Source organism: Anopheles ziemanni, chromosome 3 (genome assembly GCF_943734765.1).
Source record: "Anopheles ziemanni chromosome 3, idAnoZiCoDA_A2_x.2, whole genome shotgun sequence".
Taxonomy (NCBI): Eukaryota; Metazoa; Arthropoda; class Insecta; order Diptera; family Culicidae; genus Anopheles; species Anopheles ziemanni.
Window position 1 is genome coordinate 92,440,423 of NC_080706.1, and position 18,800 is coordinate 92,459,222.

The window sequence follows — 18,800 nt, forward strand, 5'->3', positions numbered from 1 at the left end:
GGTTGGATGGCCAGAGGTCAGCTGTGTGGATGATGTACAGAGAGGGAGATACATTAACCGCGCGGTTGGTATCAGGAGTTTGTTAAATATTTAAATGTTCTCAACGAACCTTTTAAGAGGATTTGTTTATGCCGTGAGGTTGGAACGATAGGCGGAAAAGTGTAGGAAATCGAACCCTTGTTTGATCTGGGTAGATAGTCTCGACCGGCATAACAATATGTACCTCATTTCCGAAAATGATTTCCCTACCAACAACCAAAGTGCCGGTGGGTTAACCGAATTTCATAAAATTTGCTTCGAATTAGAATATGTTGCTCACCAATTTTGCTTCATAAGTTTCGTTAACAAGTTCTTTAAATATGTACCAAATCAAATTTAACATATTCTTTTTAGGATTGTGTAATTTACCAATGAAAGGATTGAACTTTCATTCCGTTCTATGTTATACTATATTGTTGTCAAGTTTCACCTACCTGGAAATTGAAATCATGCTTGCCGAAAGCTGATTTTCCCTACAAAAAAAATGTAACAACTTTTTTTCGTCTTGTCCGATAAATGTAACAGCACTTTGAGAGCCTTAATGCTTAATGGTTGAATTTATACTTTCGTAACGAATCGATAAAACACGATTAGGTTGTATTAACTAAGAAAACGCTATGGTAAATCGTATACTGTAAACAATTTTATTGAACAAACACCCGTTGTGTGTTCTTGTCCGCCCTTACAGCTGTGAGAAAGAAAATCTGCCCCTTACCTCAAAGCTAACTAGGAAAGGCTTAAGTATAAAAGCCCGCGAGAGAAACTTCACCGAACGATACTCCAACACCAGATCGCGATCCGGCGAGTACACACAGTCGTCATGAAGTTCTTAGTGTTTGCAATTGTTGTGCTGAGTGCAGCTTCCACTCTGAGAGCAGACTTTACAGTAAGTCAGAGGTTTTCGTGTGTCAGTTTGTGTGTTTTCTTTAATCCCATAAAAACGATACTTTTGTGTAAATTTTAGACTCCCTCAACATTGGAAGATTTTCTCAAAATCACCGACGGTGAAATGATTATGGCGGAGTGTTTAGTCGAGGGTGGAGTCGACGAGGATTCGGTTGCGTCGTTGGCTACTAGCAGCGATTGGAATGTGCCAGAGAGTGAATTGCAGGTAAGTAAAGCGCTGCTCCTTTCACAGACCAATGAAAGCAACCACCATTTTCCTCCTCCACAACAGTGCGTGTTGAAGTGTTTCTACGTGAAAAAGGGCTTCATGGATAGTGATGGAAATCTGCAGCAGGACGCTATCATCGACCAGCTGTTGCAGTTTACGACGCAGGAGCACATCGATACGCTGGTGCAAAACTGCTTCTTCCAAGAGCCGGACGCGTGCGATACGGCCAACAAGGTGACCCAATGCTACTTCCAGAACAAGGCGGGTCTTTTCTAAGGAACGTAAGCTGGAAACCCTCAGCCGGAAGAGTACAGTTATCAGTGTGCCAATTTCCATATCTGCTCTAGTGCTCCATGTTTATGTTATTGGCCGAATCGTGATTGAGGGGCGATTTGTGATTTGTTAATAAATTTTGGATTGACAGGTCGTCAACAGAGCTGGTTTATTCCCGTATCGGTGCTGATTTTTTCTTAAAATTAACCGTGTTTTCGGTGCTGTTTACGTATCTTTTTGTGTTCAAAGGCATAATTAACTTCACGCGTCTGACTCTCAACTGTGGTGTGTTGCCTAATCGTTGTATTTCGGTTGCTGTTGTCTGTTTTCTGAGTGGATTGTTGTGCGCTTCAGAACGCCAGTGTACTCAAAATGGTGGCTGTCTGCTCGTCGTGTGCGTCCGAGATGGAACCCTGTGATGCTATGATCAGTTGCTGCTACTGTGAGGCTCCCTTTCACTTCAAGTGCATCCATTTACCTGATGCGCTCTTAAATGAAGTGAACCAGCGCATTGACTTGCATTGGAGCTGCGCCGGTTGTACTGCTGTACTTAAAAATCCCCGATCACGGGCGGTAAAAGAAGCCGGTCTCCTTGTCGGCTTTCAAGCGGCTCTTTCGTCAACAGTGGAATCCATGAAGGCAGTAATTCTTGAGCCATTGAAGTCGGAGATTCGCAATGCATTGTTGGCCCAACACTCCAGTCCAGTTAGCAGCCGAGCGGCCGGTGTGGATCGCCCAATGTTTCCTGTCCCCAAACGACGCAGAACTTTTGCCGAGGTCCTTGAACCTCAAACGCCCGTGCCTGCTGTTACCAATACCGAGACGCCCAATCTGATGCAAAACAACCCAACCAGTCGTCACGCCCGCCATGAATATATTACGGGTACAAATACATCGTCATCTCCAACATTAGCATCTGTAGTACGTCACTGCTGGATTCATCTATCAGGCCTTCCAAACACAACAACAGCCGATCAAGTGTCTACATCAATAGAACGACGTTTAAATACGGATGACGTGTTGTCCTTCGTCCTTCTGAAGAAAGGAGTTGAAGCTTCTTCTCAACGTTCTTTATCATTTAAAGTGAGGATACCGGTATCATTTCGTGAGGCGGCCTTTAATCCTGACATTTGGCCCGATGGTCTGCGTGTTAGACCTTTCATCGATCATCCATATAACCGTCAACGGTTACCGCACACCAATACCCGTCCATACCAACAATCCGGCATTCCTAACTCAGCTGATTCGCCATGCGATGCGAGCGCCAACGCCACTCTTGTGTCCCCGGCCTCTCTCCCTGGTGTCACCAACAATACATCTTCCCGCATACCAAACAGGCCTGCTTCGGCCCAACAGCTGACTTTGGACAGATTTTTTCTGTCAAAACAAACTCGATGAGTTAAAATCGATACCAGAAAATCGATCTGAGCCTGATATATGTAAACAACGACGTGTTGCGCAGGAAAAAAAAGTTGATAAGGCCAGTAAACGGAAAATCGCTGATCTTGAGCAATCGACACCTCCCCAGGTTGTTGAACGTATATATACACAACCAAACAACACAGGCACTGAAATTCTTATTTACTGTCAAAATTTTAATCGTATGAAAAGTGCCACTAAGATTCGTGAAATTCATAACAATGTGCAAAGTTCTTCTTACTCCATTATTTTAGCAAACGAAACTAGTTGGGATGAGAGTGTCAAAAGTGAAGAAGTATTTGGAAATATTTACAACGTATTTCGCGACGACCGCGATTGTCTGCATTCAGAAAAGAAGTCGGGTGGAGGAGTACTTATAGCAATATTAATGAAATTCAATTCTGAGCTCATCCCCGCTAGGAAATTTGCTGAATTTGAACATGTTTGGGTTAAGGTGAATCTCCTGGGTGAAACACACGTATTCGTCTCAGTATATTTTCCCCCACACAATGCCCGAAAAGAGGCTTATGAACTTTTCTTCAACACCGCAGACGATATAATGTCCAGTTTGCTTCCTGCGGTCAAAGTTCATATATATGGTGACTTTAACCAGCGCACCATTGATTTCATTCCAGATTCAGATAACGAATGTATTCTGATTCCACTGATTGGTGAAAATGAAACACATCAGTATATCTTTGAAAAAACTGCTAATTTAGGTCTAAATCAGATAAATCATGTTAAAAATACGCAAAATTGTTACCTAGATTTTTTCCTCACTAACATCTATGAAGACTTTTACGTTACTCAATGCTTATCCCCTCTTTGGAAGAACGAAGCATTTCACACTGCCATAGAGTTTTCGTTATTTATACATAGCAATCAACGGCCTTCTGAATGTGAATTCGAACTCGTATACCAATATCATCTCGCAAACTACTCAGAAATTAGGCATAAACTTAAAATGATAAACTGGCAGATACTTTCAGCATCCGCAGAATCTGTTGAAACTGCAGTTCAAGAATTTTATAAAATACTTGATGATGTTGTAGTTGAACATGTACCATCTAAATCTGTTAGGCGAAACTGCAGAATAGGCCAACCAGTTTGGTTCAATAAGGATATAAAACATCTAAAGAATCGGAAGCAAAAAGCACATAAATTTTATAAACAAAATATGAACGATAGGAACCTTACAAATTACCTTAATATTTGCAACCAACTCAATCGTGCAATTCAATTTGCATACGAAGAATACAACTCAAAAACAGAGTCAGAAATAAGAACACGACCCAAGTCATTCTTCAAATTTGTCAGAACCAAACTTAAATCTAACAACTTTCCATCCAAAATGCACTTTAACGAATCAATCGGTGAAAACTCGTTCGACATCTGCAAACTGTTCTCTCTTTTCTTCGAAACAATATATACAACATTCTCTGACATAGATCGCGATCGCGAATATTTTGATTTCTATCCCGACTTTGCTGTAGACGTCAATGTGAGTGCAGTAAACAAACAGGATATACTAGAAGCTATAAACAAATTGGATGCCTCTAAAAGTTCTGGCCCTGATGGGATCCCACCGATCTTCCTAATTAATGTTAAAGAAGAGATTGTTATACCCTTACTTTTTATTTTTAATTTGTCACTTGCATCTGGTGTATTCCCAACACCGTGGAAAAAGTCTTTCCTAATTCCAATCTTTAAAAGTGGCAAGAAATCTGATATCTGTAATTACCGCGGCATCGCAATAATGTCATGCATCCCTAAACTTTTTGAATCCATCATTAACAAAAAACTTTTTGATCAAACCAAACACAAATTAACCACTATGCAGCACGGATTTTTCAAAGGACGCTCAACCGCTACAAATCTTCTCGAGTTTGTTGATTATTCTTTGACAGCAATGGACAATGGTAACTATGTAGAAACTCTTTACACAGATTTTAGTAAAGCTTTCGATCGCATTGATATACCTCTGTTATTGTTTAAATTGCAAAAATTTGGAGTTAAACCTATCTTTCTAAAATGGCTGGAGTCTTATCTAACTGGTCGTAAACAAATTGTTAGATTCAATGGGAAACAAGGCGATCCCATATCAGTCACTTCTGGAGTCCCCCAAGGCTCGCATCTCGGCCCACTTCTTTTCATCATGTTTGTTAATGATATTTCATTTGTACTCCAGAATGTAAAAATTCTTATGTATGCAGATGATATGAAACTCTTTCTGGAGATCAAAGAAGTTAACGATATCGAACTATTTCAGGAAGAAATCAATAAATTCTACATCTGGTGTAACAAAAGCCTGTTACAATTGAATATTGGAAAATGCCACTCTCTCACTGTAAGCAGGAAGCGTAACACCCCTACAAGTTCAATATACTTAGGATCCCAAGTAGTCGGTAGGTGCGAGAATGTAAGAGACTTGGGGGTCATCATAGACTCCAAGCTCACATTTATTCCACATAACAACTTTATAATAGGAAGAGCTAGGAGCATGTTAGGGTTCATCAAACGTTTTAGTCTAAATTTTCAAGATCCATATACATTAAAAACGTTATACAATGCCTATGTCCGATCCATCCTTGAATACTGCAGTGTGGTTTGGTCACCGTTCGCTTCCTCTCGACAAAACTTGATTGAATCGGTCCAAAAGCAATTTTTATTATTCGCCCTTCGAAAATTAGGCTGGACACAATATCCCCTTCCGTCCTACGAGGCCCGTTGCAAGCTAATAGACATGCAAACATTAAAAGAACGCCGCGAATTTGCTAAGGTATCTTTTGTTAACGATTTGGTCTCTCAACGCATTGATGCACCAGAAATTTTGTCTAAGCTAAATATATACGTACCATCCCGACAATTACGAAACAGAGAACTATTTGCAACGAACCAATACCGTACCGATTATGCTAGATTCGGACCTCTTAATCAAATGATGGCAAGTTATAACAAACATTCTGAATCTATTGATCTAACAATGTCAAAGCCAATGCTTAAAAATTATTTTAAATCCAATCACCGGTAATTTTTGTTGTTAGTTTTGTTTTTATTTTTTGTTTAACTGTTTTAATTTAAACTAGAAATAAGTTATCTCTAAGTTTGTACATGGTCTACTTGTTTGACGACAATAAATAAATAAATAAATTTCCCAACGAATGATAAGTGAAACGTGTGACTTTCCTCGAACAGAAAGCTCCATTGGATTGGAAGCTGTCTATTATCAAACAGTTTACAGTTTTGTTTAATAGTTTAGTTTAGGTTTGCAAACATGATCTTAACAATAATATCACAAGGACAATGTACATTTAACGACAGCTAGATCGATCGCTACCATCGTCATTCCTGATTTGACAGGTCATGTATTCTAGTGATGACGGGATGAAGGTGAATGATAAATAAGTGCTTTGATAAGGGATCCCCTTGTTACACGGAACGTTGGATAGGAAAGGAAGAAGATAAAGAGCCGTTCACAGGGATACGAGAAGAGGACTGTTCCCCAATTTTGCTCAAAAGGCAAACATGATCAGGATTCAAATACAAGAAGTCCATCGATTCAAACAGAAAGTCCCTAATTATCCATAAATCTTCCAAGTCGTAGCTTCATTATCCTCGAGTGGAGCATATAATCCGTGTTAACTAGAGAGATCTCTTCCCCTCCAAACTTTTCGGAATATGACCATTGAAGGCTGTCTATTGGGATTCCATCCGGACCAGGTGACTTCAGATGTTTCGATTTTTGAATTGCATTAAGGATTTCAGGTGGTCGTTCATAGTCTGGAGATGTAAATGCGAGTGATATGTGAACTGGAACCACGTGTGATATGAGAGAGCTCAACATAGTTTACTCTGAAGGCCTCCCACCTGTTACACAAAACTAATCCATCCACAACGATTTGCAAAGTAAGGCTCTGACTTCCTCCACTGGTAGCGTTACTGTCCGTATGATCGTTCTTCATTACCTTACCTGTAACTGTTTGCCGGGAAAGGGAAGGTGTAGGGAAAGGGGAAGGTACTCGAGGAGCTATAAACATTGATGAGGTATAGGCGTCCGCCTGAAGTCCAAAGATGTCCATTTTGTTGCTGGTCGATGCGGCCGCTACAATCAACACATTTGCCCGGATGAAGGATGCTGCTACCGGACCTGCCGCATACTACCAGAAACCCTAGCGACCTGCACCAGATTGTTCGGAACTGGTGCGTCTATTGTTTTACTCGGTGCGCCGGACGGTTCTCACCGGGACTGTCGGTGGGCTCTCCGAGACGGTCGGTGTGCGCGCCGTGACGATCATTGTGCTCGCCGGGACGATCGGTGCGCGGACGGTCGGTGTGATCACCCGAGGGACTCTTGCTGGAGCAGGTGTTTCGGCGCCGTTCTGCACCGCCGAAGCGTACGACAGCCTCTGAGCGACTGATGTTCGCTTTCGGTGCCACAAGTTTCCACAATTTCGAGAAGAATTCCACAATGTACTTGTCATTGATATCCTCGGACAGGTCCTGGATTTTGATGACCATAGAATTGTCGACCATAGAGGTCGGAATTAGGAATTTATTCTCGTCGTTCAAAGAGCAAGGCTCTGGTCCTTCACTCGTATGTGTAGGAAGTGGGCTTGCCTCATCCGGATTGACACGATAGTTGAGGTGCTCTCGTCCGATCGCTACGAATCTTGGAGGGGAACTGTTACAAGAATAATTCGCTGTTACCAGATATTTGCTATAAGTTCAATCTAACCGCTTTTTCTTCGTCTGGTTGTTTGAATATAACAGCAGTTTGTGAACTTTGATGTCGAATGATTGAAACCGTACTACGTAACGAATAGATAAAACACGACTATGTTGTCTTAACTAAGAAAACGATAAGGTAAACCGAATACTGTAAACAATTTAATTGAGCATTTGAGCATTTGTTTGAGGAGGTAACTTGAAAGTAGAATATTTGAATAATTTTAATCGACCTCCTGTCGATTCCGAATCACCCCGATCAGTTTGCGCGGTTCCGATGCAAATGTACCAATCTCGGAACTCGACTGCATCTTCCGATTGTCTCACACATACCTGTAGAACAAGGTGTACTTTATCTCCCTTTATCGTTGTTTGTCTTTGCCCGCCCTTAGAGCTGTGAGAAATCTCCCCCTTCTCTCAAGCCCTGCTACCGAAGGTTTAAGTATAAAAGCCCGTGGGAGAAACTTCACCGACCGATAGTCCAACACCTGATCGCAAACCGGCGAGTACACACAGTCGTCATGAAGTTCTTAGTGTTTGCGATTGTTGTGCTGAGTGCAGCTTCCACTCCGAAAGCAGAGACATCAGTAAGTCAGAGGTTTGTGTGTGTTTTTTTTAATCCCATAAAAACGATACTTTTGTGTAAATTCTAGACTATATCCACATTGGAAGATGTTGGAAAAATTGCCAACGGTGAAACGTTTGCATTGGAGTGTCTAATCGAGAGTGGAATTAAGCTGGATTCGCTTGCGTCGTTGGCTACTAGCAGCGATTTGGATACGCCAAACAGCCAATTGAAGGTGAGCAAAGCACTCTTCCGTTCGCAGACCAATGAAACCATTTTCCTCCTCCACAATAGTGCCTGTTGAAGTGTTTCTTCGAGAAAACGGGCTTCATGGATAAGGAAGGGAAGCTGCAGGAGGACGTTATCACCGAACAGCTGTCCCTGTTCACGACGAAAGACCGCATCGATGCGTTGGTGAAAAACTGTAACTTCCAAGAGCCGGACGCTTGCGAAACGGCCTACAAGGTGACCGAATGTTACTTCCAGAACAAGGCGGGTCTTTTCTAAGGAACGGAAGCTGGAAACCCTCAGCCGGAAGCGCACAGTTCATTAGTGCAGTGCAATTTCCACGTAACAATTATGGGTAATTTCCCTATCCGCTCGAGTGCTCCGTATTTATGTGTGTGTGTGTCCGAACCGTGATTGAGCGGCGATTTGTGATTTGTTAATAAATTTCCCAACGAATGACAAGTGAATCGTGTGAATTTCCTCCAACAGAAAGCACCGTGGGATTGGAAGCTGTTTGTGCTGCGACCTAATGAGATAAATTAAGCCGATCACGCGAAGGGCGAAAAGAAGCGGATTTACGGTAAAAACCGATGTCGATAAGCGGATCGGAAATGCCGATCAATAATTCACACATTTTTAATGAGTCGATGAGGGAGTGTTTGTAACAAAACAGCTCTTTGTTGGTTCGTATTAGCATTGGATCGTGCGATTTTCTACCGCCTTCAACCAGACTTGTGATTCACTTTGAGTCAAGATCAACTGGTGATTTTCCGCTAGAGGCTTTCAATGACCTTCATTCAAATGTAAAGATAATTCTCCCATAAAACTCTTTACTGAAGGTGATGAAGAAATCAGTTTTCTCCAATATAAACCTTTGTTTACGATGTGAGTATCTCACTACTTTTGTTTACATTGTTCAATAAACCATTTGTAAGTTAGAACCGTCGTAAAACATGCTTGCAAAATTACACTTTTACCACCAAACGGAGGCTAATGACTTTGAATAGCACGTTTGACATGCTTCGGGCATCGGAAATACGTACGTTCAAAGCAACATAAACTTTGTTAAACATCTCCGGTGCAAAGGAATCGGTGGTAACATTTTTCAATTAACCCCAAACGAACCTTTACACAAGAGTGCCGCTTTCTTTACGACTCAGAAGGCACGTTCGTGCTTCGTGGGCTCGAGTACATTTCCTCCAGAGCGCCTCGGTTGTCAATATACCAATGCACTGTTTGCATCATAAAACCCGGTCAATGATTCTATCCGTTTCTCCGACCGACGAACGGACGAGTATTTCAGGCAAAAATTTATCAGCACATTAAACGCACTCGATCATTTCGGGTGGGGACCTAAATTTCCCTCAAAACTGCACCCCCTTCGCCCGTGGGTGGCTTTATGTTTCTTTTGTTTTATATTTTACCCCCTCCAAAAAGACTCACGTTTTTTCCCGGTCCGACGTGCAATGTAGATTCGGAAATGGGTAACACGATGATAAATTTTAACGTTTACATCGTTTAGACAGAGTCCCAGTTCCGGTTCCTCTCCCCCGGAAAAGAGGCGCCGTAAACGCGCTCGTAAGACGCCGATCCGGTCCGAGGACGAGTTTTCCCGTCCGATTTATGGGCACGTCCCGGGGAAGGAAGTTCCCTTTGGAACGGTCATCGAATATTTTAGTAGACACTAAGTCCAAACCCGGCCCCCGTTCCATCGGATCTGATTTTCCTCTCAATTTCACTAACTCCCGGGACGTGTGGTGCGAACAATAGCACCTCGCCTTCCTTCAATCCCTTGGTGTCGCTTTTTAACGATTTTCCCGTTTGGGGGGTAAAAAAAAACTGCGCACCAAAGACACTGTCGCCCAACACCGAAATGAGGGCACAATGCCCCGTACCTTCCCACACCCTCCCGACGGGAGGTTCTAAATCATTCGCGCAGTCAGCGAGTAAATTTGTCACACATTTTATAGTTATCGGTCATAAATTGTACGACCGGCTCGGGATAAATCCCGAAAATTGTGTTACCTCGTCGGACCATCGATGGGAAATGTCCTCCGCTTTAGAACGCACCAAGGGCAGGATTCTTTAAGCGTGGAATGAATGCTCTAAAAAGAAGGCCGCTCGTAAATCGACCAGGAGCTGACTAAACTGACGAAGCATGAATTTAAAGACATTAGTATTCGTGGACGAGGCACCATTGGTCTTGTGAAAAACGGTTCATAAAGCTTTACGTGACATAAGCAAGAACGAAATACTTTGATTTGAACTTCAAACTTCTAGCTAAAATATGATGCAACAACTTATCTTTTGTTTTATTAATAGAGGTTTTAAAATAACAAATTAGCGTGAAAGTATTTGTTGGACCTAATGAGAGCTCATGTGTACTGTTTTGAATGTATAATAAAGTTAGTTTAGGATATAACGTAAATTTGGAGGAAGCTTTTACTTTGCGCTTTCATGTTAAAGTAGAACTAAGCTTCAATAATCGTAATTCAGTTAGTCCTGACCTACAAGCCAGAACCCGTGCATCTGGTGCATTTATGCTCCAAGACTACTAGGGTGAACGTTAGCTCCCGGAAACATCATCGTTATGGTTGAAGGCAGTTTATTAAAATTTAATTCCTAATTTCTCCGCACGACGATGATGAGAATGCTGCGTGGAAGTTTTGTGCATCTCCAGAGGAAACCCAGCGCAAAGGAGCAACTTTGTGCACCTTGTGCGTCGGTTGGTTTAATTAAAAAAGCCCGTCTAGCGCTCGGGAACACCGTTTTTCGCGTCCCACATGCGGGACCTTGGAGTTTGGAAAAAGCACGATTTTCCCTGCCACTCGACGGGAGTTCAAGCTACTCCGCGAATTTCCCCGCGGAACGGTGTGTCATACCATTTCGCATGTCGAATTATTATTGAGCGGAATTTTCCCGTGATTTTATCACCAGATCCCGTCCCTTTCACTCTCATCTCATTATCTTGTTCTCATATATACACACACACATGGCTGGTTGGATCGTAAAGTTTTTGGAAGTCTCATTGCAATCCCGGTGGAGAACTTTCCATTCGGTTTCCCTCGTGTTCCTTTTTCGCTCAGGTGTTAGGCTGACAATGTGCCACCGTAAGTCACCTAAGGTCGCCCATGAGCTTTTCATACCTCCCAGCAACCTTTTCTCCACACCACGAGACCGTCCGGGAGTGGATGCTTCTACGAGCAACGGAGCAGCGGTGGAAAAAAGGTCAACAAACTTTTCCGCTTTCGGATTAGATCATAATTAAGACGGGACCCACCGGGACCCAACCTGCGCCTGCACGTATGGGAGTGCGTGTGTATGTGAGAGAGCTGGCAGAATATCAGATTGCTCCCGTGCCGTCGGGGACCAAAACTGGCTTTGAAGTTTGGCCCGTGTGTTCCCCCGTCGGTGACCTTCAAAAAGGTTCTCAAGATGGCATTAATTTTTAAGGATACCTCATACACTCCGACAAACTCACAAAGTCCCCCGGGAGGAATAAGAGGGTCCGTTTTTGCTAATCATATTAAATTGTCGACAATACGGTTCGGTTAAGCTATGTTTTAATACACGGGAAATATTAAGCACACAACTAATTTCATGTCTTCCGGGCTGTTTTAAAGCAAGACATTTTCATTTGCCTGGTTTTAATTTGATTATTTTGTTCCGGGTCTATTTTGAATGTGTTGTTTAAGCCAGCCAAAAATTTTAACCAATTTATATTGCATTTTTGTTTTAAGTTCAAACAAAATCGTGGTAGCCAAACTAAGAAAGTTTTGAAACAGTTTAACTATTTTATTGTTTACAAAAATAAGTGCTTCTATCGTATCTTTAAAACTCATCGGAAAACAAAATTTTATAAAACTATTCCAAAGCATTAAAAAAATGTGTCTGAATTATTTTGAAAATGTAATTATTTCGAAAAAGATTAAAAATCCCAAAGAAAAATTACGCCTGAGTCAACACAATGAATGTAGATTCAACAGAATCCAAACCAATCACGCCTGAAAGACAAAGGCATCGGTTGAAGGAATTGTTTTACAGCCGGGCAGAAGTTTTCCGTTGGCAAAAGTAACAAGTATCTTAATCAGTTGGATCAACATTCTGCTCATTTTCCCCCTCCCCCCAGCGAGTTGTGCTAAATAATTTACCAAGTTCTCTCGGAAAAGCTCCGCAGCTCTGAGCAATCGGAACGCTATGGAAACGGATTTTCCCAAAACCAAAAACATGGTCGTGGAAGTGGAACCGCGAGGCGATACACGCGGGCCTGCAAACATACTCATTTACCACTTGCACACCATTTTGTTTCATTTCGGGCGAAAAGTTCTAATGAGTTCCACGGGCGAGAAAATACCCTTCCGAACCCCGCATTCGGCTTTGGCCCACCACCCTCCCAGCCATCGACATTTTGAAAAACCAGCTGAATGTAATAAACAATATATCACCGAACCGCAAACAAATGATGTCAAATTAATCGCAACCACGGCCCGATTTTCCTCCGCCATTTCCACCGAATGGTCCCCGATTCGGGATGGCATGGTTCTTGGCAGCACGTACACACTCGGAAAAGGGCGAAATTTTCCCGCGACGAGAAGTTCTCCTTCTGCAAACGCAAAAGTTGCGAAACCGGAAGCTCGCGAAGCACAAAATTGAGAACGTACAATTTTCACCATCCTCCGAAGAGTTTCCCGTTTCCTCCGAGATTCCCTTCAACTGCAAGTAGGTGAGCGGCATGTACAAAGAAACAGCATAAATTCTCATTTTCGCCACCGGCATCAATTCGCCTTTGTTTACCACAAGCTTATCTCTTTCCCGGTTCAGATCTGGAACCGTCTCGGAGGTTTTTGAGGGAAGAAGGGGGTGCATTTTCCACCTTCCAGCCGGGTTCCGGTTTCCATCCACAATCAAATTCCTGTTCATTCGTTGATGAGTACGGGCGAAATCGAATTAAAAGTTTTCCGCCCACCCCCACTGGCCTTACGGGGTCCATTTTCCCGCCATTCTTTCCCAATCGCAGCTTGCTCCATTTTCCGACCTCGTCTGCTTCCACCGAATATCGAATATTCTTCACCGCTGACGAGGGGTAGAAATGGGAAAACCGAAAATTTATTCAAATTTAATATGTTTATGTTTGCACTTTTCCCTCCCCCCCCCCCCCACCGCTCCCTTTTCCCCATCCAAGGGGTGAACCGGCTTTTATCATCTTTCGTTTTGGGGATACTCTCGCTCCGAACACAAAATGAGCCAGAAAATTTGGTCAAACTCCTCCCCGTTTGGCGTTTGTCAAGGTTCCTGGAGTGGGGAAACGGAAGTCCTCGGAACTTGGTGCTGGGAAGATCCGGTTTTCCGGGAAACCTTCCAGCGAACAAACACCCGAAAGTAGTTCAATTACAGATTTATTGTTGTCCGTCGCTCGGAGAAGGATGACTTTTCGTTGGTGTTTGTTGGGATGTGAGGTGGTGTTCCTATTTTGTTTTTTGCTTGCTACTTTTGGCACACCTTTCATTTAAATTGGCAGGGGAAAATACGCACACACACGTAACAGTGCCTCACAACATCCCACCTCGTTCCTCCCGGGAACGGTGAGCACTTTTGGCAAATTAGTCAATTTTGTGTTCCCAATATATTCCGAGAACCAGGAGAATTCTTGCACATCCTGTTGAACGATGTTGCTCGAGGAAAAATACTCCCAGCTCCCGGGCAGGGATTCTCAAACTTTTGTAAAATCTTTAAATATTTATTATTTAAAGAAGATGAGTTCACAGTAGTGTTGTGCTTAATGAATCTTTCGGCGAGATTCATTCATATGAATCTTTCACGTAAGATTCATTCAGATGGATTCATGATTCTTTGGGGATTTGAATCTTCAAAGCTTAATGAATCTTTCGAAACCTTCATGAATCTTCATGAATCTTTCATGGATCTGCCACGAATCTCCCCGATTCTTTCATAGGCGTGGAGAATACGACAAAAAAAGGGGTCCCTCAACCCAGTTTTGGCAGGTGACTTTTCATCAGCTGGTGTGTCTTCAGGATTCATTAATCTCTCGACGAAAGATTCATGATTTCCTTATAAGGCAGGGATCCATTCAGATTCATGAATCTGAATCAGATTTACACAACTCTAGTTCACAGTTAATTTTTGTTTGGTTTGTATTTATTTTGGATATTTTAGTTGACGCTGTTCATAACGTAGTGTTTGACCCTTTTTATAATTGTTGTTAATTCCGGGTAATCCTTACTTTGTAATATTAAATAAAAAAATAAAAATTGAGAAACATCAATGACAGATCGAGAAGAAAATTTCGAGATCGAGAAGAATTCAGCTTGAGAATCACTGAATTTACTGCCATATCCAAAAACGAAACTAAAACTTCCTCCCAAACCGACCCGAAAGTGTGTGGTGTGGGCAAGTAGAAGTTTTACAGGTTTTTCCTCGTCGTTCGGGGAAACCCGAGCGTGACCGAGAAGTCGATAAAACCGCACCGTATTTGTCATCACATTCAATACCGTATTTGGGGGGGTAATGGAGCCGCCGCCATCGTAAAAAGCCACCGTTCCCGGATTTCGATTCCCCCGATGAGACGGAACTCACGTGCCTTCCCGGGTGACATCACGCGGAAGTGATTGTTATGACGTATACGTATGTGCGATAAAACAGCCATTCGAATGTTTGCGTCCGGCGGAATGGGCGAATGTTTTGTAGTGGCCTTCAGTGAACCTGAGTAACCTGAGAGAAGGGGAGATCCCCTAGTTAATGGGCCCTCCATGGGGACGGTATTCCCCCTAGGGTGGGGTAGTAAAAGGACATAAAAGAATATGATGCCCCAACGTCCCGGGGAGTTGTTTATCTCCCATCCCGGATCACTCAGGTCCCCGAACCCGGCCAAATCCCAGGAAAATGGAACGGATCAGTTGGGAGTTTGAGTTCGGTTCCCCATTTCCGTTTCATGTTGCAGGCTTAAGGCATTTGTTACATTTCATGCGACAAGCAAACTTATTATTCGCCAATAAGCAGAAACATCACAACGTCATGTTAAACATCATTTAAATATAAAAAAGAGAAAGTCCACAGAAATCCGGTGGAATTCGCTCATATTTCATCAAATGCCCATTACAAAGATTTATTGAGTGAACCGAAGGGAGCAATCCGCACGAAAGCCCCGTAATCTGATACTATTTATGACAGCACCGAAACGCACCGGGCAAAGCCATGGCGTCAAGCTTTTGAAAATTACATTTCCCCCGCCCGAAAACCGCTCGCGGGGACATCGAAATATTCAAAACATCCGCAACCAGAACACGAGAAGGGACGTAATTTATTGGGATTCTTCTCCGAAAAGGTCAGATTTCATGTTCATTCAAACCGCAATCCGGTGGCGGGCGGGCGGGGGGACATCTTATCCACCGTTTCTCGGGCGACTCGAGGAGAAGAAAACCTTGTTCCTTCTTTCGACCAATTGTTGTAGGAGTCACAAAAGAATTTCGCTTTGTTGCCCCGTTTGTTCTCCGCAAAAGCGAAAGGCTAGATGACAAAGGTAAAGTCTTCGGGAGGCATTTTCGGGCAATTTACTGCAAGGATTCAGTTCTGAAACCTTCTTATGGTCCGGTGGGACGCTTTAATGAAACAATATGAATCTTGAGGAAAATCTATTCGTTAAGAACATCCTCTCGAAAAGAGGATTCTTGGAGCAAGACGGAGGAAACCTTTAGCACAAAGAAGCGATGAGAATGGAAGATGGGATGAAGAAACTAGTCACTCGTAATAGTTTCACCCTCTTCCAAGGCCATTGTCCGGCTTGGCTTTGCACGGAAAACTTACCACACCAAAAAAAAAAAAAACTAAAACCCCATCGCTAGCTCGGGAAAACTGGCCGTGGGTGAATCCAACACATTTTGGCCGGAAAAGCGGGAGGAATGATTTTAATTGAAACTTTATTACGGAACCATTTATCTAATGGAAGTCATAAAATTCTAAAACTCCACCGCAAGAAGCGAGAAGAACCCACCAGGCCCAAAACCCGCATAAAAGCTAATTCATGTTACGGATAATGAAAGTTCGTTATGGCTGGAAAATGTGTGTTGCCTGATTCAATGTTGGTTCCGGCGAGAAGGGTGAATCGTTCCCTGTTTTTCCTATCCTGCGTAGGAAAAGGTTGATTAGCGAACGAAAAATGGAGCTGGAAAAACGGACCGACACGGGTGTGGAAATTGTCTCACGGAAGCGCAACGGGGATGAATTGGTGTGGTGTTGGTCCGCGAAAAGGATTTCCTTCGAATGAGGTGAAAATGAATCACCATGCGTCCCCTTTCAAACCATCTACTTTCCGGCGCGGAATAAAGGTAGAAGAAAAACCAAATCTGTCACGGAAAATCGCTCGAATATGCGTTCGTACGCAAGACAAATAAAGCAACGACAAATGTAACGCATTCTTCAGGTCCGCCCTGCTTCCATTCCAAGTTCATTCCCTTTTTCCGTACCGGTGGGAAAAATTGATGAACATTCATCCATCTCCACAGCGAGGGTGACGATAATGGGACATGAGAAATGTTGCTCCTACCTTCATTGAACTGAACCGTCAACTTTTCCAAAAGGAAAAGTTCTATGTCGCATGGATCGATAAGAAGGGACAAACTTTTCCCTCTTTTCTGGCACGATGCAACGCGTCACCGGAAACTCATAATTGTAAGGCTGAACTGGGATTAAGCTGTGTATGTATGCACGACACGGTGGTGGTGGTTTGTTGTGGAATTGTAATTTTTCTTTCGGTAAAAGAGAGGTTCTTTGCACACCGAAAGAATGCCGATTTACGAAGTGACCAATTAACTTTGATGGTTTGCTCGATTGCACATGTTTGCCAAGTAATTGAAGCCGGCTTCGAGGACAAAGTTTTAATGAGTCGAAAAGGGGCCATGCAGGGGGGGAAAACGATCAAATTCAATCTTTTGTGACGACTTTGGATTAGGTTTTCATGTAGTTCAACTATAAAATACCCTGGAAATCAAACAATTATTCGGAAAATAAATTAAATATCGAAAATCAAAATGTTGAATCCAATTTTTGAAAAAGCTGGAAAAGGAAAATTGCCTCCCACTTCCTGATAAGCAATCGGAAAATTTGCAATTTCTCCATCGCAATCTTCTTTCGAATTGATGACGTGTTCTTCACCTTTCCATCGCATACTTCATCAACGCCACTCCGCACTCTTACTCACCCAAAACACATGGCCCCATTTTCCCAACGTTTGGGGCGAAGAAAAATGATTCACCTTATCTCAGGTACTTCCACTCGGGAGGCAATTTTCCTTCCGGTTCCGGTGAACCTGACCGAACCTCTAGCTACACAAACCGAGGATGAAACAAATAGAACAACATCAATACTGAGCCCTCATCGGGTTTTGGTTTGGACGACTGCTTTCGTCAGTTTTCCACAAATTCGTTCAATGGCACCCTTCGTCGGCTTGAGATTGTCGATACTGATATGCTGAAAACGAAAGGTAGATGAATTCATTTTTCAAAATTTTATCACAAATTCAAGGCTTATCAATTTTGCCAACCCACCACTAAAGGGAGGAATCGGTTGCTATTCCCCCTATTTTCAACACCTTTGCAAAGGATTCCTTTTTATCTGGGAAAGTATCACCGACCGAACCCCCAAACCCGAGCGTTATTTAACGAAGAAAAATCAATTTCAATCCCTCTCCGACTACGACTATCGGAAGCTGCCATAAGAAGCCAATTTTGGCCGCAACGGAAAACTGCGTTCGGTTGCAGTTTCTCCTCCAAACCAAACCTTCATCGTGGTATTATATTTTTCCCTTCTCCACGTGCGCATCCCGAAACCGATCCAAAAACCTTTCAAATTCGATCATCATCATTAAATCTCATCATAATCGCATTAGAGCCGCAAAACACCTGCGAAGAGCGTGCGTGCGTTCGAATGTGGCTGCGTATGCGTCGCGTGCATGGCTTCGAGGGCGAAGGAGTTTTTCCGGGCACCGGGAAGAAAGTTTTCACCCTTCGCACCATGTCTTGACTCGCAGTGAATCCTTTTCTTGCGCCTAAAAGGAAGCCATTTTCATTCTTCGGAACTTCTTAAAGTCGCCGATGCAAAGGGTGGAGTTCTTGTTTGCGTTGAGGGTAGAAAGAAACTCCTATGCCTGAACGGGGAAAACTCTCACACCACATTTGGGAAACAGAAAGTTCGGGGCATGTCAGTCAATCGAATGACGATACTCCCTTTAAGACGCACATTGCCGAACATCCGGCCTAAGTGAAAAGAGGGGATACGAACAAACCCTCGGGCATTGACTCCGCCGTTGGTTAATGCATTCCTCCCGTTTGCTGCCGAACTCTTTCGGATGTGTTGTGTGGAAGGTGTGCCGGAGGACGATAAAGGATTCCTTACCCCCTCAGTGCCATCAGCGGCCATAAAGTG

At 43.0% G+C, this 18,800-nt stretch overlaps 2 protein-coding genes across 2 annotated transcripts; both read left to right on the forward strand.

Moving 5' to 3' along the window:
• The first annotated feature begins 859 nt into the window (after positions 1 to 859).
• On the forward strand, positions 860 to 1,429 carry LOC131285833 (uncharacterized). The gene is made up of 3 exons (XM_058314688.1): positions 860 to 925; positions 1,004 to 1,150; positions 1,217 to 1,429. Exons 1-3 carry the CDS (start codon positions 860 to 862, stop codon positions 1,427 to 1,429), a joined length of 426 nt encoding a protein of 141 aa, XP_058170671.1.
• Positions 1,430 to 8,091: 6,662 nt separating this feature from the next.
• LOC131285834 (general odorant-binding protein 56d-like) lies at positions 8,092 to 8,642 on the forward strand. Its single transcript, XM_058314689.1, has 3 exons — positions 8,092 to 8,157; positions 8,224 to 8,370; positions 8,430 to 8,642. Exons 1-3 carry the CDS (start codon positions 8,092 to 8,094, stop codon positions 8,640 to 8,642), a joined length of 426 nt encoding a protein of 141 aa, XP_058170672.1.
• The last annotated feature ends 10,158 nt before the right edge of the window (positions 8,643 to 18,800 follow it).

Coding starts and splice junctions, on each gene's coding strand:
- LOC131285833 (XM_058314688.1), top strand. CDS start 860: ATGAAGTTCTTAGTGTTTGCAATTGTTGTGCTGAGTGCAGCTTCCACT. Junction 926..1,003: donor CTCTGAGAGCAGACTTTACA/GTAAGTCAGAGG, acceptor TGTAAATTTTAG/ACTCCCTCAACATTGGAAGA. Junction 1,151..1,216: donor TGCCAGAGAGTGAATTGCAG/GTAAGTAAAGCG, acceptor CCTCCACAACAG/TGCGTGTTGAAGTGTTTCTA.
- LOC131285834 (XM_058314689.1), top strand. CDS start 8,092: ATGAAGTTCTTAGTGTTTGCGATTGTTGTGCTGAGTGCAGCTTCCACT. Junction 8,158..8,223: donor CTCCGAAAGCAGAGACATCA/GTAAGTCAGAGG, acceptor TGTAAATTCTAG/ACTATATCCACATTGGAAGA. Junction 8,371..8,429: donor CGCCAAACAGCCAATTGAAG/GTGAGCAAAGCA, acceptor CCTCCACAATAG/TGCCTGTTGAAGTGTTTCTT.